Source organism: Polyodon spathula, chromosome 10, assembly GCF_017654505.1.
Source record: "Polyodon spathula isolate WHYD16114869_AA chromosome 10, ASM1765450v1, whole genome shotgun sequence".
Lineage (NCBI taxonomy): Eukaryota > Metazoa > Chordata > Actinopteri > Acipenseriformes > Polyodontidae > Polyodon > Polyodon spathula.
Genome location: NC_054543.1, coordinates 47,874,525 through 47,901,524, shown reverse-complemented (window position 1 = coordinate 47,901,524; position 27,000 = coordinate 47,874,525). Strand labels below are relative to the sequence as shown.

Sequence of the window (27,000 nt, the reverse complement as noted above, 5' to 3'; positions counted from 1 at the left end):
TATATATATATATATATATATATATATATATATATATATATATATATATATATATATTTAATATATATTAAAACAAAAACATTCAGTTAAAATATTGTTATTTTTATTTGCAACTCCCCAAAAAGTGCCATTGGAAAATATGTCCTGCAATACCCCTGGTGCATTATGGTATGAAAGTTCAGTACAATAAAAAAAAACTGGTACAGATTAGTGTACCAACATGAAAATATCAAACACAGCCTTAACTAGTCTGAAGCATTAGTATAGCATTATTATGTCTGAAAGTTTTTTCAAAATGCCCTTTTTTCGATACTGCGTCACAAATTCACCTGATCACAAACAGTTTGCAGTTGGGCTGGTTAACGCTCACTGCCAATGAACAAGCGCACACTGATACACCATGACGAGAAGCCAAAGCCAGAGCTTGATGATTCTTAATTAGTTCTGAAAGCAGGACAGCGGGTAACCCTTACACACAACTAGAGCTTCACTGAGACACTGGATTGGAGATTGTGCTTTCACTAGATAACAAACGTATTTCTAAAATAAAAAATTAGCCACTGAGTCCAAAGTGGTCAAACTGACACTACAGAGTGGAGAAGAGTCTTCAGTCAGACTAAAGAGCCCCATGGTCTGACGTGGAGAAGCCCTCACAGCGCTGCTTCATCATCCTCACCACCACAGCTGCTGCTCATCATCATGGGCTGGAGCTGCTCCTTCAGGGAGATGTCGTCCACTTGCTTCTCCTCGTTCCCATCGGTCTCCTCCGGGATGGAGGGCGGCATGCTGTCCGGATCCGAGTTGCTGACCACGTACCCGGGCAGGGTGGTGTGGCTGTTGATGGCTCTGGATGGTCCGCTCCTGTACACCCTGCTGGAGAAGAGAGCCGTGCGGGAGGCGCGGGCGAGCTGGGACTGGCTGCTGGTGCTGTTGTTGAGGTTGGTGAGGACAGAGCCGTAGCGGTAGCTGCTGAACTGGGGGGTCCTCTCCCAGTCGAGCGCCAGGTTCCAGCGGGTCCACGTCTTCTTGATTTCTGTCTGAACCTGGAAAAACATGAATTATAATAATTTAATTAAACGTGAGGCTCAGCATTTTAAAACATCTGACAGCGTACACAAGTCTCTTTAACATATTTGGTGTTTTTTTTGTTTTTTTTTGTAGGATTATAGTTTTTTTTAAATGCTATTTATATCTATTGAACAGACCGCAATCTTAAAGCATCAGCAAGTTTGGCACAGTCTACAGTAATATTCCTGACTAAGGGTAAAGGGCAGACCGCTCTTGTGTCCCCAGGCATCACTGTAAAGAGGTTGCAGAACACTGCAGGGAACTAGAATAAGGAGAACAAGGGGAAGTCTAGGTTTCAATATTTAGAAGATTAAGTCAATGGTTCTCAAGTTTATTATTCTCATTACTATTTTTCTTCTTCTTCTTATTATTATTATTAGCCTTATTGAGTATTCTGTCACTACTAGCTTCTAAACTGTTTTAGGCTGATCTTGACATGGCACTGTTAATTCCATCCAGCATAAATTGTTATCACTTGAGTATCAGATGAGCAAATCATTTTCAAATCGACCCAACTCAAGCAACACAAACCAGGTGTAGGGAGGCTTTCACTTGTTCAGGCTGCAACTGATGAGATGGGTCAGTATATTAGTGTGTGGATGCATTGACCCCAATCAATCAATCAAGAAGAAAAATATGGGCCAGTGTCAGTGTTCTGATCAATAGCACCATTTGTTTCAAAAGGAAAAATGCAAAAAAAGTAAATGAAACAGAAATAAACAACTACAGCTTATAAGTAGTCTCAAGCTGTTATTTTTTTTTTTTCATTAATTGTTTATGTTTTGTAATTGGTGGGTTTTTTTCCCGGCAGTAATCAATGTTAATGACAATTGTATTGCAAGTTACTAAAGCTAATCTCGACCCTGGCATTCTGAAATGACCTGTAAAATGAAACACAATATCAGAGTCAAAGTTGATAGAAGCCAAACTTCAACATCAAAATGATACTGTGACTCTGCAAAACAATTACAGTTGTCTGTGCATTTGTAACAGGGCAGAGGCTGGGCTTGAACTGGCAACATCACACAACGCAAGCAAGCGTCTTTATCACAGTCCAAAATAGCCATGCTTAATTAAGCATATAAAATAGCAGACCAGGGATTTTTCTATTATGATGCAGATTGCAATCTGGTTTGGTTTAGTGAGAATCTGCTGTGCATCCCTAATATTACTGGAGCAGGAATGTTCAGCACAATTTACATAATATTCAATACAGTGTGAAAAGACGAAGTCCAGAAGCATGCATTCATGAAAAGAAAATGACTCACTTCTCCGTTGCAGTAGCAATAGATGATAGACACAAAGAAACCCTGAAACAGAACGCGGTGCACATTATGTATGGCTGTTTTAATATCAGGCAACTTTACTAGTAGGCTTTCTCCTTAGTCACATTTGTTTTTCAAGGGCTCACAAAATAAAATGCTCTCCTTTTAGAGCAGCATGTTCATCTCCAGTTCCTTATTGAAACATCATGAAACAGATCAAATTGTGCAACAAGTTGCAGAGGCTTAGCTACTTGATACTTATATTCTCTGCTTCTGACCAGCAGCTGCCCAAATACGTGCTGAGCAGAGATTTCCAAGCTGGGGGAAATCATAGCTAATGAAACAAGTGTCAATCATACCTGATACTTTCCTATTGAATTTGGATACTTGGATCATGAAACTAAAAGTGGCGAAGCCCAATGTATCAGGTTTCATTGTGTACCCGTGAAGAACCACAGTCCATAATCTTAAAGCTGAGAGATTTATTTTGTAAGCCTCTGAAAAATAAATGTTGGGAAGGAGCACGGTCTATATAGCATATATATATATATATATATATATATATATATATATATATATATATATATATATATATATATAGCTATATATAGAAATAGATATGAAATGAAAAGAGCACCACTGGATTCCCCAGCGCTGTGGCAGATGTAGGCCAGCAGAACGGTATGGCATTTATGGTTTGAATCATATTCATGCTTTCTTTTTACTTGACATTTTCACAGGTCTCAATGGGGTATGAATGAAATTCCATGTAAAATAGAGAGTGGAGTGGTATTGCACTTTGTGTAAAAGGTTCAAGATGACCAGCATTTCCTAATCATTTTATCCAATGTGTTTTTAGTGAGTCACACACACACACACACACACACACACACACACACACACACACACATACACACACACACATATATATTATACAGGTATACTGTATATGCCACAGGCAGCTACATCATAGGTTAAACAGTTTATGTGGGTGGATCTTTTTTTATTTTTAAAGCTTGTCAAGACAAATGTTAATTATTTGTCAGCGCATGCATGTGGAGGCATCTCGCTGCAGAAAAAAATTATTATGAAATTCTTTTACATAAAAAAATTACATGTAAGTGATGAAATAGGTTTATGACATACATTTTGAGCAGGAAATCGAAAAGTGAACATTTTACATGTCACAAAAAAAAAAAAATCGAATTACTATATATCAGTTACATCAAATTTTTACTGAATGTTACACAGCCAACTGAGCTGATTGAATAATTGATCAATCAAGTCCCAGGCACGTAGTATAAAAGGGAAGAAACCCCTGGAAGGGGGGTTCAGTGAAGACGACTGTTACGTTCGAACAGGAGGAGTTAGGGAAGAGAGTTTGGTCAGCCTTTAGTGCCTTGTTTTTGTACTCTGGTTCTCTGTTCCCTTGTTTTTGTATTTCTGGTTCTCTGTTATCGTGTTTTTGTATCTCTGGTTCTCTGTTTCTGTGTTTTTGTATATCTGGTTCTCTGTTCCTGTGTTTTTGTACTCTGGTTCTCTGTTCCTGTGTTTTTGTATATCTGGTTCTCTGTTCCCTTGTTTTTGTATCTCTGGTTCTCTGTTCCTGTGTTTTTGTATATCTGGTTCTCTGTTCCTGTGTTTTTGTATCTCTGGTTCTCTGTTATCGTGTTTTTGTATCTCTGATTCTCTGTTCCCTTGTTTTTTTTATCTCTGGTTCTCTGTTCCTGTGTTTTTGTATCTCTGGTTCTCTGTTCCTGTGTTTTTGTATCTCTGGTTCTCTGTTATCGTGTTTTTGTATCTCTGGTTCTCTGTTCCCTTGTTTTTTTTTATCTCTGGTTCTCTGTTCCTGTGTTTTTGTATCTCTGGTTCTCTGTTCCCTGTTTTTTTTTATCTCTGGTTCTCTGTTCCTGTGTTTTTGTATCTCTGGTTCTCTGTTCCTGTGTTTTTGTATCTCTGGTTCTCTGTTCCTGTGTTTTTGTATCTCTGGTTCTCTGTTCCTGTGTTTTTGTATCTCTGGTTCTCTGTTCCTGTGTTTTTGTATCTCTGGTTCTCTGTTCCTGTGTTTTTGTACTCTGGTTCTCTGTTCCTGTGTTTTTGTATCTCTGGTTCTCTGTTCCCTTGTTTTTTTTATCTCGGGTTCTCTGTTCCTGTGTTTTTTTTTTATCTTGGGTTCTCTGTTCCTGTGTTTTTGTATCCCTGGTTCTCTGTTCCTGTGTTTTTGTATCTCTGGTTCTCTGTTCCTGCGTTTTTGTACTCTGGTTCTCTGTTCCTGTGTTTTTGTATCTCTGGTTCTCTGTTCCCTTGTTTTTTTTATCTCTGGTTCTCTGTTCCTGTGTTTTTGTATCTCTGGTTCTCTGTTCCCTTGTTTTTTTTTTTTATCTCGGATTCTCTGTTCCTGTGTTTTTGTATCTCTGGTTCCTGTGTTTTTTTTTTATCTCGGGTTCTCTGTTCCTGTGTTTTTGTATCTCTGGTTCTCTGTTCCCTTGTTTTTGTATCTCTGGTTCTCTGTTCCTGTATTTTTGTACTCTGGTTCTCTGTTCCTGTGTCTTAGTTTATTTTGTGAGATAATAAACGTGCACATTTAATGCTTTCACTGCAGCTCCTTGTCTCTGAATCTCCCTGCTGCTAGTAACCAGCCATGCCAGCGACACTACCCTTTGACAAAACATTCAAGGCAGATTTTTAAAAGATGGAAAGCTAATGCATTAAAAAGATTAATTATATTAAACTAAAAAGAGCTCAAAGTGGCAGCCTCATCATAGCTAATTGAATTTTCATACACGCTGTTCTCTCTCAATACAAATGAAAAGTAAACTGTGAAACATTGAGGGCAGTGAAAGTATTCAAAGCACATAAGCACATATGAAGGGTATAACGTGCACCAAGGGAATGGTTCCTGCAGTAACATTCCATTACAATCTGAAAGGTCTAGATTTAGGAAAATTCAAGGCAGTTATTGTGTTCACCATGCAGATATTGACAGATTGATTGACAGATTAATCTTGTTATCAAATCATGAATTAACTGAGGGGCACTAACCAGTGCTTCTCTGACAGAACTTACAAAATATGACTGTACGCAGGTTCACAGCTGAGGTTGCTTTTAGCCGTAGGGTCGACTCATTGCACACTGCTCCGTCTGACTGCTTAGTGATTGTGTTTGGTGTTCTCTGCTGTGGTGGTGGGAGCCTCTTGCTAGTTCGTCATTGGAACTGAGAATTTGCTCTCAATTGACTAGCCTGGATAAATAAAGGTTTTGATTGGTTGGTTGGCTGGTTGAGTGATTGCTTGGTTGATTGGCTGGTTGAGTGATTGATTGGTTGATTGGTTGGTTGAGTGATTGATTGGTTGATTGTACCATTGATCACATGTACTTGCACTGTATGTTACCTGAAAGGAGTTGAAGAAAAGCTCACAGTACATCCGCACCTCCCATCCCATCCCATTAAAAGTGTGTGGCATTCCCACAAAGACAATGTAGTGCACCCCAAACACCAGCACCAGGACAAGTGTTGATTTCGCGAGCTTCCTGCGGTAAGGGAGAGACAAGACACCAGCGTCATTAACATGCACACACGTTTTCTAAAGAAACACAAGTCTATTCGTGTGGTATCACTTTTTTTTTCAATGTTTAACACAACTGTATCCTTTATTAAAGCTCATTAATATATTTATACGCTGCTACATTTTTATACATATAAATCACAGTCAACAAAATCTATGGATGTTAAGTAAAAAATATCCAGCATATTTTGTATCAAATTAAATCTTGACATGAAGTGTCTCTTATTACTGTGTATTTACATAGCAGTTACTATTGTTACCTGTACTGTTTCCTTGTGTCGTATCTTCCAGCATTTGTTTCACGAATTTTTGTGGCCAGAACCCGAACAATGTTCAGAAACAAGATGAAATTCAGCTAAAACAAAACAAAAAAACAAGAAACACTGGTCACTCACACAGTCACAGTGTTCTGCAGAGCGGCTCCACACTGGTCACCCACACAGTCACAGTGTTCTGCAGAGCGGCTCCACACTGGTCACTCACACAGTCACAGTGTTCTGCAGAGCGGCTCCACACTGGTCACTCACACAGTCACAGTGTTCTGCAGAGCGGCTCCACACTGGTCACCCACACAGTCACAGTGTTCTGCAGAGCGGCTCCACACTGGTCACCCACACAGTCACAGTGTTCTGCAGAGCGGCTCCACACTGGTCACCCACACAGTCACAGTGTTCTGCAGAGCGGCTCCACACTGGTCACTCACACAGTCACAGTGTTCTGCAGAGCGGCTCCACACTGGTCACCCACACAGTCACAGTGTTCTGCAGAGCGGCTCCACACTGGTCACCCACACAGTCACAGTGTTCTGCAGAGCGGCTCCACACTGGTCACCCACACAGTCACAGTGTTCTGCAGAGCGGCTCCACACTGGTCACCCACACAGTCACAGTGTTCTGCAGAGCGGCTCCACACTGGTCACCCACACAGTCACAGTGTTCTGCAGAGCGGCTCCACACTGGTCACCCACACAGTCACAGTGTTCTGCAGAGCGGCTCCACACTGGTCACCCACACAGTCACAGTGTTCTGCAGAGCGGCTCCACACTGGTCACCCACACAGTCACAGTGTTCTGCAGAGCGGCTCCACACTGGTCACCCACACAGTCACAGTGTTCTGCAGAGCGGCTCCACACTGGTCACCCACACAGTCACAGTGTTCTGCAGAGCGGCTCCACACTGGTCACCCACACAGTCACAGTGTTCTGCAGAGCGGCTCCACACTGGTCACCCACACAGTCACAGTGTTCTGCAGAGCGGCTCCACACTGGTCACCCACACAGTCACAGTGTTCTGCAGAGCGGCTCCACACTGGTCACCCACACAGTCACAGTGTTCTGCAGAGCGGCTCCACACTGGTCACCCACACAGTCACAGTGTTCTGCAGAGCGGCTCCACACTGGTCACCCACACAGTCACAGTGTTCTGCAGAGCGGCTCCACACTGGTCACCCACACAGTCACAGTGTTCTGCAGAGCGGCTCCACACTGGTCACCCACACAGTCACAGTGTTCTGCAGAGCGGCTCCACACTGGTCACCCACACAGTCACAGTGTTCTGCAGAGCGGCTCCACACTGGTCACCCACACAGTCACAGTGTTCTGCAGAGCGGCTCCACACTGGTCACCCACACAGTCACAGTGTTCTGCAGAGCGGCTCCACACTGGTCACCCACACAGTCACAGTGTTCTGCAGAGCGGCTCCACACTGGTCACCCACACAGTCACAGTGTTCTGCAGAGCGGCTCCACACTGGTCACCCACACAGTCACAGTGTTCTGCAGAGCGGCTCCACACTGGTCACCCACACAGTCACAGTGTTCTGCAGAGCGGCTCCACACTGGTCACCCACACAGTCACAGTGTTCTGCAGAGCGGCTCCACACTGGTCACCCACACAGTCACAGTGTTCTGCAGAGCGGCTCCACACTGGTCACCCACACAGTCACAGTGTTCTGCAGAGCGGCTCCACACTGGTCACCCACACAGTCACAGTGTTCTGCAGAGCGGCTCCACACTGGTCACCCACACAGTCACAGTGTTCTGCAGAGCGGCTCCACACTGGTCACTCACACAGTCACAGTGTTCTGCAGAGCGGCTCCACACTGATCACCCACACAGTCACAGTGTTCTGCAGAGCGGCTCCACACTGGTCACCCACACAGTCACAGTGTTCTGCAGAGCGGCTCCACACTGGTCACCCACACAGTCACAGTGTTCTGCAGAGCGGCTCCACACTGGTCACCCACACAGTCACAGTGTTCTGCAGAGCGGCTCCACACTGGTCAACTGTACAATGCACTTGTAAGACCTCATCTTGAATATTGTGTGCAGTTCTGGTCACCTCGCTATAAAAAAGATATTGCTGCTCTAGAAAGAGTGCAAAGAAGAGCGACCAGAATTATTCCGGGCTTAAAAGGCATGTCATATGCAGACAGGCTAAAAGAATTGAATCTGTTCAGTCTTGAACAAAGAAGACTACGTGGCGACCTAATTCAAGCATTCAAAATTCTAAAAGGTATTGACAGTGTCGACTCAAGGGACTTTTTCAGCCTGAAAAAAGAAACAAGGACCAGGGGTCACAAATGGAGTTTAGAAAAAGGGGCATTCAGAACAGAAAATAGGAGACACTTTTTTACACAGAGAATTGTGAGGGTCTGGAATCAACTCCCCAGTAATGTTGTTGAAGCTGACACCCTGGGATCCTTCAAGAAGCTGCTTGATGAGATTTTGGGATCAATAAGCTACTAACAACCAAACGAGCAAGATGGGCCGAATGGCCTCCTCTCGTTTGTAAACTTTCTTATGTTCTTATGTTCTTATGATAGCTATCAGGATAGGAGCTTGGTAAATACTTACCCCGATAGCTAACAGGATAGGAGCTTGGTAAATATTTACCCCGATAGCTATCAGGATAGGAGCTTGGTAAATACTTACCCCGATAGCTATCAGGATAGGAGCTTGGTAAATACTTACCCCGATAGCTATCAGGATAGGAGCTTGGTATATACTTACCCCGATAGCTATCAGGATAGGAGCTTGGTATATACTTACCCCGATAGCTATCAGGATAGGAGCTTGGTATATACTTACCCCGATAGCTATCAGGATAGGAGCTTGGTAAATACTTACCCCGATAGCTAACAGGATAGGAGCTTGGTAAATACTTACCCTGATAGCTAACAGGATAGGAGCTTGGTAAATACTTACCCCGATAGCTATCAGGATAGGAGCTTGGTAAATACTTACCCCGATAGCTAACAGGATAGGAGCCTGGTAAATCCATTTCAGGTTGCCAGCACTTAGTTCCCAGCACCTGTAGAAATGAGGAGTGCATCTTCAATACAATTCAGTTACACTGGCTTTAGTGTGAGGAATTTTCAGGCATCAATTTAGTAACCTTCACATCTACATTAACGTGGACATAAAACTCCATTATGAAACAACAGTATTTAAGTAAATCAAATTTAAAGGCAAATGGTTTTTAATGATCTAGTCCCAGTAATATAATGACACAGATTAGATCGACACATTACTTTAATACTGGTCTCCTGGAAGCAGGTTTCACTGTTCCTGAAAAAGTGCCTTTGTGTTCCTTCAGCTTAAGATGTTATTTATTTTGAGTTAATACACACAGTATTTAAATAAGAGGCGCTGCATCTGGAATCAGAACCTGCACAGGGAGACAGGCACTGCGTCTGGAATCAGAACCTGCACAGGGAGACAGACGCTGCATCTGGAATCTACAGAACCTGTACAGGGAGACAGGTGCTGCGTCTGGAATCAGAACCTGCACAGGGAGACAGACGCTGCATCTAGAATCTACAGAACCTGTACAGGGAGACAGGTGCTGCGTCTGGAATCAGAACCTGCACAGGGAGACAGGCGCTGCATCTAGAATCTACAGAACCTGTACAGGGAGACAGGTGCTGCGTCTGGAATCAGAACCTGCACAGGGAGACAGGTGCTGCATCTAGAATCTACAGAACCTGCACAGGGAGACAGGCGCTGCATCTGGAATCAGAACCTGCACAGGGAGACAGACGCTGCATCTGGAATCTACAGAACCTGTACAGGGAGACAGGTGCTGCGTCTGGAATCAGAACCTGCACAGGGTGACAGACGCTGCATCTAGAATCTACAGAACCTGTACAGGGAGACAGGTGCTGCGTCTGGAATCAGAACCTGCACAGGGAGACAGGTGCTGCATCTAGAATCTACAGAACCTGTACAGGGAGACAGGTGCTGCGTCTGGAATCAGAACCTGCACAGGGAGACAGGTGCTGCATCTAGAATCTACAGAACCTGCACAGGGAGACAGGCGCTGCATCTGGAATCAGAACCTGCACAGGGAGACAGGCACTGCGTCTGGAATCAGAACCTGCACAGGGAGACAGACGCTGCATCTGGAATCTACAGAACCTGTACAGGGAGACAGGTGCTGCGTCTGGAATCAGAACCTGCACAGGGAGACAGACGCTGCATCTAGAATCTACAGAACCTGTACAGGGAGACAGGTGCTGCGTCTGGAATCAGAACCTGCACAGGGAGACAGGTGCTGCATCTAGAATCTACAGAACCTGCACAGGGAGACAGGCGCTGCGTCTGGAATCGAGCCAAAATCACACAACCAAAAATACCAAATTAATCCTACTTGTCAGCTACTTCTAAATGTGTGAGATCCTGCATGTGCCAACAGCTTTATACAGTATAAGAAACTTCATTAAGTCATGACTTTTTTTTATAGTTTTACGTTAGAATTACAATTGAACATTTCAAAATAAAGGATGATAACCATCTGAAAAACCCTATTAGTCTGAAAAGTGAATACAGTGCTGTCTGATTTGTCTTTAACAGCTCTGTTTGGGTGATTTGCTTTTAAAACTGAAATGTCTAAAAACTGTCTCTAGTCCAAGCCGGCAAGCAGAATACAAATTTGTAAAGGCATAGAAATTAAATTCAGCTAAACTTTTAGAAATGAGGTTGGCTTGCACACATTCACACTAAGCTGAATGTCAAGCCTGCATAAGGAAAGTGGTATTCTCAAGAGCTATCCCAATAGTCATTACAATAAGAAAATGCTGGAGAGGGAAGCATGATGTGTTACAGGGGCCCTTAGTCAAGTACAGTGCACATGACCCGTAATATGTTAATGAACACGCTGCTGCTGCTGAAGTAGAAAAGGAGCTCCTTCAACCCGTACCGTGCATCAGCCACCATTGCCCTGACGACTGCCCATGCTGCCACGAACAGAGCTGGAACTCCTGCAGTGAAAATGAAAAACTAGTCAGGGCTTTGGGAAGCTTGAAATATTCCAACATGTACAAATCTAGCATAAAACATGCCACTAGCAACAGCACCAGCCAGCTGGAAACATATCATTCTCCAGTTTGATTCGAGCACATGTTTAAAAAGCATTACTTCGCTTTACCGTGCTTGAAACTCTTTATGCAAACAAGAATGCTGTTGAACCTTGAAAGTTAATTATATCTATAATGCTCTGCTCTGAGCAGCCCACAACCTTGTCATGCAAGAGATAAGGTTACCTGGAAAGTATTATTTTTGGTAACACTTTACAGTCTGTCTCTAATTACATAGTAGTTAGTTAGGAATTACATGTGTACTTACACATCGTTACAATGTTATTCTGCATAGTTACAATGTGTACAATATATCTACGTATATTATATCAGAAAAGGGTTAGGGGTAGGGATAAGGCTAGAATGTGCAAAAAGATTTACACATTAAGTACATTGTAACTATGTATAATAACATTGTAATGATGTGTCTAAAGATGAAGAAAAAAATAGCAAATATATTAAATTATTACTTTTCACAAGTTTTTACAAAGGAGGATACTGACAACATGCTCAACATGTCATCCAGTTCCTATCCAGTTTTAAATAACTTTAGCATAACCGAGGCAGAAGTGTTAAAGGGACTAGGAGCTCTTAAAATAAACAAATCCCCTGGGCTGGATGAGATCCTCTCAATAGTACTCAAAGAAATGAAAGAAGTTATTTACAAACTGCTAACCAAGATCATGCAGCAGTCTCTTGACACAGGGGTGATACTGACAGACTGGAAAATTGCAAACGTAATACCGATCCACAGAAAGGGAAACAAAACATGGTTTTAGGAAAGGGAGACCATGTTTAACTAACTTGCTTGATTTTTTTTGAGAATGCAACATCGATAATGGATAATTGCAAAGCATATGACATGGTTTATTTAGATTTCCAGAAACTTTTGACAAAGTCCCGCACAAAAGATTAATTCTCAAACTGAACGCAGTAGGGATTCAAGGAAACACATGTACATGGATTAGGGAGTGGTTAACATGTAGAAAACAGAAAGTACTGATTAGAGGAGAAACCTCAGAATGGAGTGTGGTAACCAGTGGTGTACCACAGGGATCAATATTAGGTCCTCTGCTATTCCTAATCTACATTGATGATTTAGATTCTTGTATAGTAAGCAAACTTGTTAAATTTGCAGACGACACAAAAATAGGAGGAGTGGCAAACACTGTTGCAGCAGCAAAGGTCATTCAAAATGATCTAGACAAGATTCAGAACTGGGCAGACACATGGCAAATGACATTTAATAGAGAAAAGTATAAGGTACTGCACGCAGGAAATAAAAATGTGCATTATAAATATCATATGGGAGATACTGAAATTGAAGAAGGAATCTATGAAAAAGACCTAGGAGTTTTTGTTGACTCAGAAATGTCTTCATCTAGACAATGTGGGGAAGCTATAAAAAAGGCTAACAAGATGCTCGGATACATTGTGAAAAGTGTTGAATTTAAATCAAGGGAAGTAATGTTAAAACTGTACAATGCATTAATAAGACCTCATCTTGAATATTGTGTTCAGTTCTGGTCACCTCGCTATAAAAAAGATATTGCTGCTCTAGAAAGAGTGCAAAGAAGAGCGACCAGAATTATTCCGGGCTTAAAAGGCATGTCATATGCAGACAGGCTAAAAGAATTGAATCTGTTCAGTCTTGAACAAGAAGACTATGTGGCGACCTAATTCAAGCATTCAAAATTCTAAAAGGTATTGACAGTGTCGACCCAAGGGACTTTTTCGACCTGAAAAAAGAAACAAGGACCAGGGGTCACAAATGGAGATTAGACAAAGGGCCATTCAGAACAGAAAATAGGAGGCACTTTTTTACACAGAGAATCGTGAGGGTCTGGAATCAACTCCCAGTAATATTGTTGAAGCTGACACCCTGGGATCCTTCAAGAAGCTGCTTGATGAGATTCTGGGATCAATAAGCTACTAACAACCAAACGAGCAAGTAAACTTTGTAAACTTTCTTATGTTCTTATGTTCTTATGTATTTACTAAGTAACTACTATGTAAATAAACAGTAATTAGAGACACCATGGAAATCATTACCTTATTTTTTCTGTCTTTCCAGGTGTCAGACTCAAATGTTTGTTTGACTTTATCAAATGATTTTCAATTTTAACTGCCTTCTTATCTGGTTGTTGCAGAATTCAAGTTGTAAGAGAGAGAGAGAGGCAGAGAGAGAGAGAGAAAGAGAGAGAGAGTTGCATGTACGGTAGTTTCATGATAGATTTGCTTAAATCCATGGTGCTAGATTAATATGAAGGCAAACTAGACTTACCCCAGCCAATCAAAGTGAATCCCCACAGGTACTCAGTGTCTGAAAGGAAAGCCATGAAGATGAGACTGTGAAGGTAGAGTCCCTCTACCAGTATCCAGTAGTAGTTGGTGGCAAGGAAGTAGATAAAAAGCAGGACTGTAATCTTGCACCCAATCTGCCAACATACAAACAGCCCTGAATAAAATATGCCAACATACATTTTCAGTCCTCTGGTGACTGTTTTAATTCAGGTTTCACTCTGTAGTGCTCCCTTTATACCGTGGAAGCAGCTATACCACGGCACGTTCGTGGCTCTCCCTCGTCCTGTAATGCCATTCCACCAGCTCCTTTTATACCGTGGAAGCAGCTATACCACGGCACGTTCGTGGCTCTCCCTCGTCCTGTAATGCCATTCCACCAGCTCCTTTTATACCGTGGAAGCAGCTATACTACGGCATGTTCGTGGCTCTCCCTCGTCCTGTAATGCCATTCCACCAGCTCCCTTTATACCGTGGAAGCAGCTATACCACGGCACGTTCGTGGCTCTCCTTAGTCCTGTAATGCCATTTCACCCGCTCCCTTTATACCGTGGAAGCAGCTATACCACGGCACGTTCATGGCTCTCCTTAGTCCTGTAATGCCATTTCACCAGCTCCCTTTATACCGTGGAAGCAGCTATACCACGGCACGTTCGTGGCTCTCCTTAGTCCTGTAATGCCATTCCACCAGCTCCCTTTATACTGTGGATGCAGCTATACCACGGCACACTCGTGGCTCTCCTTAGTCCTGTAATGCCATTCTACCAGCTCCCTTTAGACCGTGGATGCAGCTATACTATTGCACGTTTGTGGCTCTCCTTAGTCCTGTAATGCCATTCCACCAGCACTTTCCTTGTTATAATGCAGAAGGAAAATGGCACAGTCTTGTAACTATGAGTCTCGAATATACAATTATAGAGGGAGTACGGCAGCATTTTTATAAAGTACTGCACCATGAAAATATCCCAACAAAATAACAAGACCTTAAAGGAATTGAACTGAATTATCTTTAAGATCTGCAGAATGAAAAGGATATAACACTAACCCTGCTCTATTTGTGATCTCCCTAACCAGCTTATTTTTAAGCTTCAGCTACTGGAAAATGCTGCTGCCCTTGTGTTACCCTTATAAAAGTTTAGCTTGGTATTATTCCATTGAACTGTTCCAGTTTCCCATGCTTTTAACACACACACACACACACACACACACACACATATATATATATATATATATATATATATATATATATATATATATATATATATATATATATATATATATATATATATATTATATATATATATATATATATATATATATATATATATATATATATATATATATATATATATATATATATATATATATATATATATATATATATATATATATATATATATATATATATATATATATATATATATATATATATATATATATATATATATATATATATATATATATATTTAAATGCATGCTTAATGGCATGGATCAAGGGACCGGGCTGTGGTCAGGATCAGTGCCAGGACAGCTTTAATGCTCTAATGCTTTTAAATCGGTTCTATTTCTTTGGACAATATCACAGACATTATACAGAGGCTGTTTGATACAAAAATGAGATATAAAGTCTTCATTTCTTTGCCTCACTAATTAACTGTTAGTCCTTCAACCCTCCCCTCCTGTCTGTGTGCAGTGAGCCGTCATGCTCAATTAGATAGCTCCCTTGTTCTTCGGAACCTTTTCCACATCTCATGAAAATATCATTTTCCAATACAGAAATGTCAAAATCCCTTCTGAAATGGGTGGATCACTCCAGTTGACTCAGTCCCCAGTTACTCTCATATTCTCTCTCCAGTACTCTCATATTCTTTATCTCTAGTACTCTCATATTCTTTATCTCCAGACTCATATTCTTTATCTCCAGATTCTCATATTCTTTATCTCCAGTACTCTCATATTCTTTATCTCCAGTACTCTCATATTCTTTATCTCCAGTACTCTCATAGTCTTTATCTCCAGTACTCTCATGTTCTCTCTCCAGTACTCTCATATTCTTTATCTCCAGGACTCTCATATTCTTTATCTCCAGACTCATATTCTCTCTCCAGTACTCTGATGTTCTCTCTCCAGTACTCTCATATCTTTATCTCCAGTACTCTCATATTCTTTATCTCCAGTACTCTCATATTTTTATCTCCAGACTCTCATATTCTTTATCTCCAGACTCTCATATTCTTTATCTCCAGTACTCTCATATTCTTTATCTCCAGTACTCTCATATTCTTTATCTCCAGTACTCTCATATTCTTTATCTCCAGTACTCTCATATTCTTTATCTCCAGTACTCTCATATTCTTTATCTCCAGTACTCTCATATTCTTTATCTCCAGTACTCTCATATTCTTTATCTCCAGTACTCTCATATTCTTTATCTCCAGTACTCTCATATTCTTTATCTCCAGTACTCTCATATTCTTTATCTCCAGTACTCTCATATTCTTTATCTCCAGACTCTCATATTCTTTATCTCCAGTACTCTCATATTCTATCTCCAGTACTTTTCTATCTCCAGTACTCTCATATTCTTTATCTCCAGTACTGGATCATAGTTCTGAGTCTCCAGTACTCTCATATTCTTTATCTCCAGTACTCTCATATTCTTTATCTCCAGTACTCTCATATTCTTTATCTCCAGTACTCTCATATTCTTTATCTCCAGTACTCTCATATTCTTTATCTCCAGTACTCTCATATTCTTTATCTCCAGTACTCTCATATTCTTTATCTCCAGTACTCTCATATTCTTTATCTCCAGACTCTCATATTCTTTATCTCCAGTACTCTCATGTTCTCTCTCCAGTACTCTCATATTCTTTATCTCCAGTACTCTCATATTCTTTATCTCCAGACTCTCATATTCTCTCTCCAGTACTCTCATGTTCTCTCTCCAGTACTCTCATATTCTTTATCTCCAGTACTCTCATATTCTTTATCTCCAGACTCTCATATTCTTTATCTCCAGTACTCTCATATTCTTTATCTCCAGTACTCTCATATTCTTTATCTCCAGTACTCTCATATTCTTTATCTCCAGTACTCTCATAGTCTTTATCTCCAGACTCTCATATTCTTTATCTCCAGTACTCTCATATTCTCTCTCCAGTACTCTCATATTCTTTATCTCCAGTACTCTCATATTCTTTATCTCCAGTACTCTCATATTCTTTATCTCCAGTACTCTCATATTCTTTATCTCCAGTACTCTCATATTCTTTATCTCCAGTACTCTCATATTCTTTATCTCCAGTACTATGCTCTCTCATATTCTTTATCTCCAGTACTCTCATATTCTCTCTCCAGTACTCTCATATTCTTTATCTCCAGTACTCTCATATTCTTTATCTCCAGTACTCTCATATTCTTTATCTCCAGTACTCTCATATTCTTTATCTCCAGTACTCTCATATTCTTTATCTCCAGTACTCTCATATACTCTTTCTCTCCAGTACTCTCATCCAGTACTCTCATATTCTCTCTCCAGTACTCTCATATTCTTTATCTCCAGTACTCTCATATTCTTTATCTCCAGTACTCTCATATTCTTTATCTCCAGACTCTCATATTCTTTATCTCCAGTACTCTCATATTCTTTATCTCCAGTACTCTCATATTCTTTATCTCCAGACTCTCATATTCTCTATCTCCAGTACTCTCATATTCTTTATCTCCAGTACTCTCATATTCTCTCTCCAGTACTCTCATATTCTTTATCTCCAGTACTCTCATATTCTTTATCTCCAGTACTCTCATATTCTTTATCTCCAGACTCTCATATTCTTTATCTCCAGTACTCTCATATTCTTTATCTCCAGTACTCTCATATTCTTTCTCTCCAGTACTCTCATATTCTTTATCTCCAGTACTCTCATATTCTTTATCTCCAGTACTCTCATATTCTTTATCTCCAGTACTCTCATATTCTTTATCTCCAGTACTCTCATATTCTTTATCTCCAGTACTCTCATATTCTTTATCTCCAGTACTCTCATATTCTTTATCTCCAGTACTCTCATATTCTTTATCTCCAGTACTCTCATATTCTTTATCTCCAGTACTCTCATATTCTTTCTCTCCAGTACTCTCATATTCTTTATCTCCAGTACTCTCATATTCTTTATCTCCAGTACTCTCATATTCTTTATCTCCAGTACTCTCATATTCTTTATCTCCAGTACTCTCATATTCTTTATCTCCAGTACTCTCATATTCTTTATCTCCAGTACTCTCATATTCTTTATCTCCAGTACTCTCATATTCTTTATCTCCAGACTCTCATATTCTTTATCTCCAGACTCTCATACTCTCCAGTACTCTCATATTCTTTATCTCCAGTACTCTCATATTCTTTATCTCCAGTACTCTCATATTCTTTATCTCCAGTACTCTCATATTCTTTATCTTCAGTACTCTCATATTCTTTATCTCCAGTACTCTCATATTCTTTCTCTCCAGTACTCTCATATTCTTTATCTCCAGTACTCTCATATTCTTTATCTCCAGTACTCTCATATTCTTTATCTCCAGTACTCTCATATTCTTTATCTCCAGTACTCTCATATTCTTTATGTCCAATACTCTCATAGTCTTTATCTCCAGTACTCTCATATTCTTTATCTCCAGACTCTCATATTCTCTCTCCAGTACTCTCATGTTCTTTCTCTCCAGTACTCTCATATTCTTTATCTCCAGTACTCTCATATTCTTTATCTCCAGTACTCTCATATTCTTTCTCTCCAGTACTCTCATATTCTTTATCTCCAGTACTCTCATATTCTTTATCTCCAGTACTCTCTTCTTTATCTCCAGTACTCTCATATTCTTTATCTCCAGTACTCTCATATTCTTTATCTCCAGTACTCTCATATTCTTTATCTCCAGTACTCTCATATTCTTTATCTCCAGTACTCTCATATTCTCTCTCCAGTACTCTCATATTCTTTATCTCCAGTACTCTCATATTCTTTATCTCCAGTACTCTCATATTCTTTATCTCCAGTACTCTCATATTCTTTATCTCCAGTACTCTCATATTCTTTATCTCCAGTACTCTCATATTCTTTATCTCCAGTACTCTCATATTCTTTATCTCCAGACTCTCATATTCTTTATCTCCAGTACTCTCATATTCTTTATCTCCAGTACTCTCATAGTCTTTATCTCCAGTACTCTCATATTCTTTATCTCCAGTACTCTCATATTCTTTATCTCCAGTACTCTCATATTCTTTATCTCCAGTACTCTCATATTCTATCTCCAGTACTCTCATATTCTTTATCTCCAGACTCTCATATTCTTTATCTCCAGTACTCTCATATTCTTTATTTCCAGTACTCTCATAGTCTTTATCTCCAGACTCTCATATTCTTTATCTCCAGTACTCTCATATTCTTTATCTCCAGTACTCTCATATTCTTTATCTCCAGTACTCTCATATTCTTTCTCTCCAGTACTCTCATATTCTTTATCTCCAGTACTCTCATATTCTTTATCTCCAGTACTCTCATATTCTTTATCTCCAGTACTCTCATATTCTTTATCTCCAGTACTCTCATATTCTTTATCTCCAGTACTCTCATATTCTTTATCTCCAGTACTCTCATATTCTTTATCTCCAGTACTCTCATATTCTTTATCTCCAGTACTCTCATATTCTTTATCTCCAGTACTCTCATATTCTTTATCTCCAGTACTCTCATATTCTTTATCTCCAGTACTCTCATATTCTTTATCTCCAGACTCTCATATTCTTTATCTCCAGTACTCTCATATTCTTTATCTCCAGTACTCTCATAGTCTTTATCTCCAGACTCTCATATTCTTTATCTCCAGACTCTCATATTCTTTATCTCCAGACTCTCATATTCTTTATCTCCAGTACTCTCATATTCTTTATCTCCAGTACTCTCATATTCTTTATCTCCAGACTCTCATATTCTTTATCTCCAGTACTCTCATATTCTTTCTCTCCAGTACTCTCAAATTCTTTATCTCCAGTACTCTCATATTCTTTATCTCCAGTACTCTCACATTCTTTATCTCCAGTACTCTCATATTCTTTATCTCCAGTACTCTCATATTCTTTATCTCCAGACTCTCATATTCTTTATCTCCAGTACTCTCATGTTCTTTATCTCCAGTACTCTCATATTCTTTATCTCCAGACTCTCATATTCTTTATCTCCAGTACTCTCATATTCTTTATCTCCAGTACTCTCATATTCTTTATCTCCAGTACTCTCATATTCTTTATCTCCAGTACTCTCATATTCTTTATCTCCAGTACTCTCATATTCTTTATCTCCAGTACTCTCATATTCTTTATCTCCAGTACTCTCATATTCTTTATCTCCAGTACTCTCATATTCTTTATCTCCAGTACTCTCATATTCTTTATCTCCAGTACTCTCATATTCTTTATCTCCAGTACTCTCATATTCTTTATCTCCAGTACTCTCATATTCTTTATCTCCAGTACTCTCATATTCTTTATCTCCAGTACTCTCATATTCTTTATCTCCAGTACTCTCATATTCTTTATCTCCAGTACTCTCATATTCTTTATCTCCAGTACTCTCATATTCTTTATCTCCAGTACTCTCATATTCTTTATCTCCAGTACTCTCATGTTCTTTATCTCCAGTACTCTCATATTCTTTATCTCCAGTACTCTCATATTCTTTATCTCCAGACTCTCATATTCTTTATCTCCAGTACTCTCATGTTCTCATCTCCAGTACTATCATATTCTTTATCTCCAGTACTCTCATATTCTTTATCTCCAGACTCTCATATTCTTTATCTCCAGTACTCTCATGTTCTTTATCTCCAGTACTCTCATATTCTTTATCTCCAGTACTCTCATATTCTTTATCTCCAGTACTCTCATATTCTTTATCTCCAGTACTCTCATATTCTTTATCCCCAGTACTCTCATATTCTTTATCTCCAGTACTCTCATGTTCTTTATCTCCAGTACTCTCATATTCTTTATCTCCAGTACTCTCATATTCTTTATCTCCAGTACTCTCATATTCTTTATCTCCAGACTCTCATATTCTTTATCTCCAGACTCTCATATTCTTTATCTCCAGTACTCTCATAGTCTTTATCTCCAGTACTCTCATATTCTTTATCTCCAATCTCATATTCTTTACTCTCATATTCTTTATCTCCAGTACTCTCATATTCTTTATCTCCAGTACTCTCATATTCTTTATCTCCAGTACTCTCATATTCTTTATCTCCAGTACTCTCATATTCTTTATCTCCAGTACTCTCATATTCTTTATCTCCAGTACTCTCATATTCTTTATCTCCAGTACTCTCATATTCTTTATCTCCAGTACTCTCATATTCTTTATCTCCAGTACTCTCATATTCTTTATCTCCAGTACTCTCATATTCTTTATCTCCAGTACTCTCATATCTCCAGTACTCTCATTCTTTATCTCCAGTACTCTCATATTCTTTATCTCCAGTACTCTCATATTCCTTATTTCCAGTACTCGCATAGTCTTTATCTCCAGTACTCTCATAGTTTTTATCTCCAGTACTCTCATAGTCTTTATCTCCAGTACTCTCATATTCTTTATCTCCAGTACTCTCATATTCTTTATCTCCAGTACTCTCATATTCTTTATCTCCAGTACTCTCATGTTCTTTATCTCCAGTACTCTCATATTCTTTATCTCCAGTACTCTCATATTCTTTATCTCCAGTACTCTCATATTCTTATCTCCAGTACTCTCATATTCTTTATCTCCAGTACTCTCATATTCTTTATCTCCAGTACTCTCATATTCTTTATCTCCAGTACTCTCATATTCTTTATCTCCAGTACTCTCATATTCTTTATCTCCAGTACTCTCATATTCTTTATCTCCAGACTCTCATATTCTTTATCTCCAGTACTCTCATATTCTTTATCTCCAGTACTCTCATATTCTTTATCTCCAGTACTCTCATATTCTTTATCTCCAGTACTCTCATATTCTTTATCTCCAGTACTCTCATATTCTTTATCTCCAGTACTCTCATATTCTTTATCTCCAGTACTCTCATATTCTTTATCTCCAGTACTCTCATATTCTTTATCTCCAGTACTCTCATATTCTTTATCTCCAGTACTCTCATATTCTTTATCTCCACTCTCATAGTCTTTATCTCCACTCTCATATTCTTTATCTCCAGTACTCTCATATTCTTTATCTCCAGTACTCTCATATTCTTTATCTCCAGTACTCTCATATTCTTTATCTCCAGTACTCTCATATTCTTTATCTCCAGTACTCTCATATTTCTTTACTCCACCCTCATAGTACTCTCATATATCATCCATTCATCTCCAGAACTCTGTATATGCCTATTTCTTTTCGATCCTCCAGTATACTCCTCATAGGAGGTCCTTTATAAAATCTCCAGTACTTCCTCATAGTCTTTATCTCGTCCAGTTCTACGCATTACCCTGCTTAGAGTCTCTAAGAAATAGTCTTGAGGTCTCATATTCTTTATTCTCCATGACTCTCTAGGCTCTCTCATATTCTTTATCTTCCAGGAGAGCACCTCATGGATAGGCTCAGAGAGTACTTAGCTCCATTCCTCTCAGGTATCCTACTCCCATGGTCTTGATACTCTCGCCATATTCTTGCGTTCTCGCAGATCTCAGGTGATTCTTATAATCTGCCATAAGCAACTCTCACCACTTCGTATCTAGATTAGCAGGTCTCTCAAGTATAACGACTAAAGGCCCTCACAAGAGGTCTCAGAGGTATTCAATTTATGCTCCAGCCTCTCAGTAATTAAGTTCATAGATCGTTTCACTATATCTCTCAGGTGTCCCATAGAAGCTTATCTCATACGGTATGGAGATTAATCTGTAGCACTCTCTCTCCAGTACTCTCATATTCTTTATCTCCAGTACTCTCATATTCTTTATCTCCAGTACTATCATATTCTTTATCTCCAGTACTCTCATATTCTTTGTCTCCAGTACTCTCATAGTCTTTATCTCCAGTACTCTCATAGTCTTTATCTCCAGACTCTCATATTCTTTATCTCCAGTACTCTCATATTCTTTATTTCCAGTACTCTCATAGTCTTTATCTCCAGACTCTCATATTCTTTATCTCCAGTACTCTCATATTCTTTATCTCCAGTACTCTCATATTCTTTATCTCCAGTACTCTCATATTCTTTATCTCCAGTACTCTCATATTCTTTATCTCCAGTACTCTCATATTCTTTATCTCCAGTACTCTCATATTCTTTATCTCCAGTACTCTCATATTCTTTATCTCCAGTACTCTCATATTCTTTATCTCCAGTACTCTCATATTCTTTATCTCCAGTACTCTCATATTCTTTATCTCCAGTACTCTCATATTCTTTATCTCCAGTACTCTCATATTCTTTATCTCCAGTACTCTCATATTCTTTATCTCCAGTACTCTCATTCTTTATCTCCAGTACTCTCATATTCTATCTCCACTCTCACTCTCATCATTCTTTATCTCCAGTACTCTCATATCTTTATCTCCAGTACTCTCATATTCTTTATCTCAGTACTCTTCTATCTCCAGTACTCTCATATTCTTTATCTCCAGTACTCTCATATTCTTTATCTCCAGTACTCTCATATTCTTTATCTCCAGTACTCTCATATTCTTTATCTCCAGTACTCTCATATTCTTTATCTCCAGTACTCTCATATTCTTTATCTCCAGTACTCTCATATTCTTTATCTCCAGTACTCTCATATTCTTTATCTCCAGTACTCTCATGTTCTTTATCTCCAGTACTCTCATATTCTTTATCTCCAGTACTCTCATATTCTTTGTCTCCAGTACTCTCATAGTCTTTATCTCCAGTACTCTCATATTCTTTATCTCCAGTACTCTCATATTCTTTATCTCCAGACTCTCATATTCTTTATCTCCAGTACTCTCATATTCTTTATCTCCAGCACTCTCATATTCTTTATCTCCAGTACTCTCATAGTCTTTATCTCCAGTACTCTCATAGTCTTTATCTCCAGTACTCTCATATTCTTTATCTCCAGTATTCTCATATTCTTTATCTCCAGTACTCTCATATTCTTTATCTCCAGTACTCTCATATTCTTTATCTCCAGTACTCTCATATTCTTTATCTCCAGTACTCTCATATTCTTTATCTCCAGTACTCTCATATTCTTTATCTCCAGTACTCTCATATTCTTTATCTCCAGTACTCTCATATTCTTTCTCTCCAGTACTCTCATATTCTTTATCTCCAGTACTCTCATATTCTTTATCTCCAGTACTCTCATATTCTTTATCTCCAGTACTCTCATATTCTTTATCTCCAGTACTCTCATAGTCTTTATCTCCAGTACTCTCATAGTCTTTATCTCCAGTACTCTCATATTCTTTATCTCCAGTACTCTCATATTCTTTATCTCCAGTACTCTCATATTCTTTATCTCCAGTACTCTCATATTCTTTATCTCCAGTACTCTCATATTCTTTATCTCCAGTACTCTCATATTCTTTATCTCCAGTACTCTCATATTCTTTATCTCCAGTACTCTCATATTCTTTATCTCCAGTACTCTCATATTCTTTATCTCCAGTACTCTCATATTCTTTATCTCCAGTACTCTCATATTCTTTATCTCCAGTACTCTCATATTCTTTATCTCCAGTACTCTCATATTCTTTATCTCCAGTACTCTCATATTCTTTATCTCCAGTACTCTCATATTCTTTATCTCCAGTACTCTCATATTCTTTATCTCCAGCACTCTCATATTCTTTATCTCCAGTACTCTCATATTCTTTATCTCCAGTACTCTCATAGTCTTTATCTCCAGTACTCTCATGTTCTTTATCTCCAGTACTCTCATGTTCTTTATCTCCAGTACTCTCATATTCTTTATCTCCAGACTCTCATATTCTTTATCTCCAGTACTCTCATATTCTTTATTTCCAGTACTCTCATAGTCTTTATCTCCAGTACTCTCATGTTCTCTATCTCCAGTACTCTCATGTTCTTTATCTCCAGACTCTCATATTCTTAACTCCAGTACTCTCATATTCTCTCTCCAGTACTCTGATGTTCTCTCTCCAGTACTCTCATGTTCTTTGTCTCCAGTACTCTCATAGTCTTTATCTCCAGTACTCTCATAGTCTTTATCTCCAGTACTCTCATATTCTTTATCTCCAGTACTCTCATATTTCTATCTCCAGTACTCTCATATTCTTTATCTCCAGTACTCTCATACTCTTTATCTCCAGTACTCTCATATTCTTTATCTCCAGTACTCTCATATTCTTTATCTCCGTACTCTCATATTCTTTATCTCCAGTACTCTCATATTCTCTATCTCCAGTACTCTCATGTTCTTTATCTCCAGTACTCTCACGTTCTTTATCTCCAGACTCTCATATTCTTAACTCCAGTACTCACATATTGTGTTTTGTTCAGGACCAGTGCCAGTGAGAGTGTTTTATAGTCGTCCATTGCAGCAGAATCAAAGTCCTGCAAAGTGATGCTGGCGTGGACGACCCTGTCTTTGATGAAGATGATGATGGCACGCAACATGAAGGATACAAACAGGTGCATGTGGATGTAGTTTCTGGTGCAGTGCAGCCTCCTGGATGGGAGGAAAAGAACAATAAGAAAGACTGACACAAGCAGTACGATACAATCACATTCTGATAACATGGCGTAGCAGACGTTTACACAGACGTTGAGGGGTGCAAACACCCTCATAGAATATTGCCCTTCTATACAACACACAAGTTTATGGGGTGGCACAAGTTCGACAGGGTTTGAAAGCTTTCAGTATGTGAGACTGGCCTGCAAGAGCTTGTCAGAATGGATGCAGAACAGTAAAACCTGGTATCCCAACTAACTGGGAGCAGGGGGTGTTCGGAATAACGTATTGTTGGGATAATCAAATTACAACTGTGAAATTGTTTATATGACTTTCCTAATCAAGAAACCTCCTAAAAGAATACAGTAGAATACAACACCTTTCTAGATAACTTACAGTACAGCACTGTTCAATGAATACCAGACTGAGGGCTGAACACAGCATTAGGCAGAACAGCACAACAAAGCAGGTCAATAAGGAGGCGGATAACAGAGGGGTTTGAATCATTGAGGTCTGACTGTATTAAATGAGTAGAAAGCAGGAGTTTGCAATGGTCCAAGTGAAGAACAGAAGGGGGGGGGGGGGGGGGGGGGCTGTGAAACCTGATGTTGGATTGGACAACACACCACAGTACACCACCGAGCATCCCTGATCTGAACATCCGTTAGGAAGTGCTGCCAGTCACACCTCTGTGTTCTGAAAACACATTGCATCTCCGGTGCAAATACTTCTATCCTCACTCCCACACTGTTTTAGTGCTTTATAATGCCACTTTTGTGTTTATTTATCAGATTGAATGGGTTTATAAATGAACTGTCCTTTGGTATTTATTTATCAGCTTGAACAGGCTTATAAATGAACTGTCCTTTCGTGTTTATTCATCAGCTTGAACCGGTTTATAAATTAACTGTTCTTTGGTATTTAATTATCAGCTTGAACAGGTTTATAAATGAACTGTCCTTTCATGTTTATTCATCAGCTTGAACGGGTTTATAAATGAACTGTTCTTTTGTACACAGTTTAAGTGTAGCTCCAGTATGCTTTTAAGTTCATTCATGTTTTGTCTGACCCCAAACCCACCATGGACACAAGATTTTCCACCCCTGATACCCTCCCTTCCAAAACACCCAAATTGCCATCATGCTTGGCCTGCATTTCTGAATGATGTGCTCAAGACTACAGGTTAAATCACCGAAACCTCGGGCCTGCCCTCTATCAACCACTGAGCATTCAAGACAACAGGTTGAAAGATTAAATGGCAATAGGGTGTTTACTAATGGAATAAATGCCATTCAAATGATAAACTAGGTCTATTCCTGGTATTTTACATTATTGTACAGACTACACAGACACACACTGAAGAGACCTGCATGCACTTGTAATAAACTCTCCTGGCTCACTGAGTTGAATAAAGACTTCAACTTTCCTATTTTCTTCTAAATGATCATTCATATTTTTTGTTTAAATACAATATTCTAGGACAAAAAAAGTATTTAAAAAAATGCAATTAGCTGTTAATAAAATTCGCTTACATAAACAGTTGGTTTTGTACCTAATTAATCACAGTAATTATAATCTATTAAAGATCAGTGTTTAATAGTCAGTGTACGTGTCTACAGTATGACATGTTCATTAGTTCTGCTTTTGAGCGCTTTCTGAGCATTCCACATTACTCTAGAATTCCACACTTCCCTTGAACAAGCATAGCAGTTCACTTACCTGAAATAGCCAATGATGAAAATAGCAACCAT

The 27,000-nt window shown here is 39.2% G+C and overlaps 1 protein-coding gene across 1 annotated transcript in view; it reads right to left on the bottom strand.

Moving 5' to 3' along the window:
• Positions 1–650: 650 nt before the first annotated feature.
• The window catches only part of LOC121321973 (parathyroid hormone 2 receptor-like), a 40,010-nt gene continuing 13,660 nt past the window's right edge, over positions 651–27,000 (bottom strand). Inside the window, exons 5-13 of the mRNA XM_041261358.1 lie at positions 26,969–27,000; positions 25,060–25,246; positions 13,538–13,691; positions 11,097–11,157; positions 9,143–9,209; positions 6,160–6,254; positions 5,726–5,864; positions 2,337–2,378; positions 651–1,043 (exon numbers count right to left, since the gene is read on the bottom strand). The exon at positions 26,969–27,000 is cut by the window's right edge and continues 66 nt beyond it. Of these exons, the coding sequence (XP_041117292.1) occupies positions 651–1,043; positions 2,337–2,378; positions 5,726–5,864; positions 6,160–6,254; positions 9,143–9,209; positions 11,097–11,157; positions 13,538–13,691; positions 25,060–25,246; positions 26,969–27,000 (1,170 nt within the window). The remainder of the gene's footprint in view (positions 1,044–2,336; positions 2,379–5,725; positions 5,865–6,159; positions 6,255–9,142; positions 9,210–11,096; positions 11,158–13,537; positions 13,692–25,059; positions 25,247–26,968) is intronic.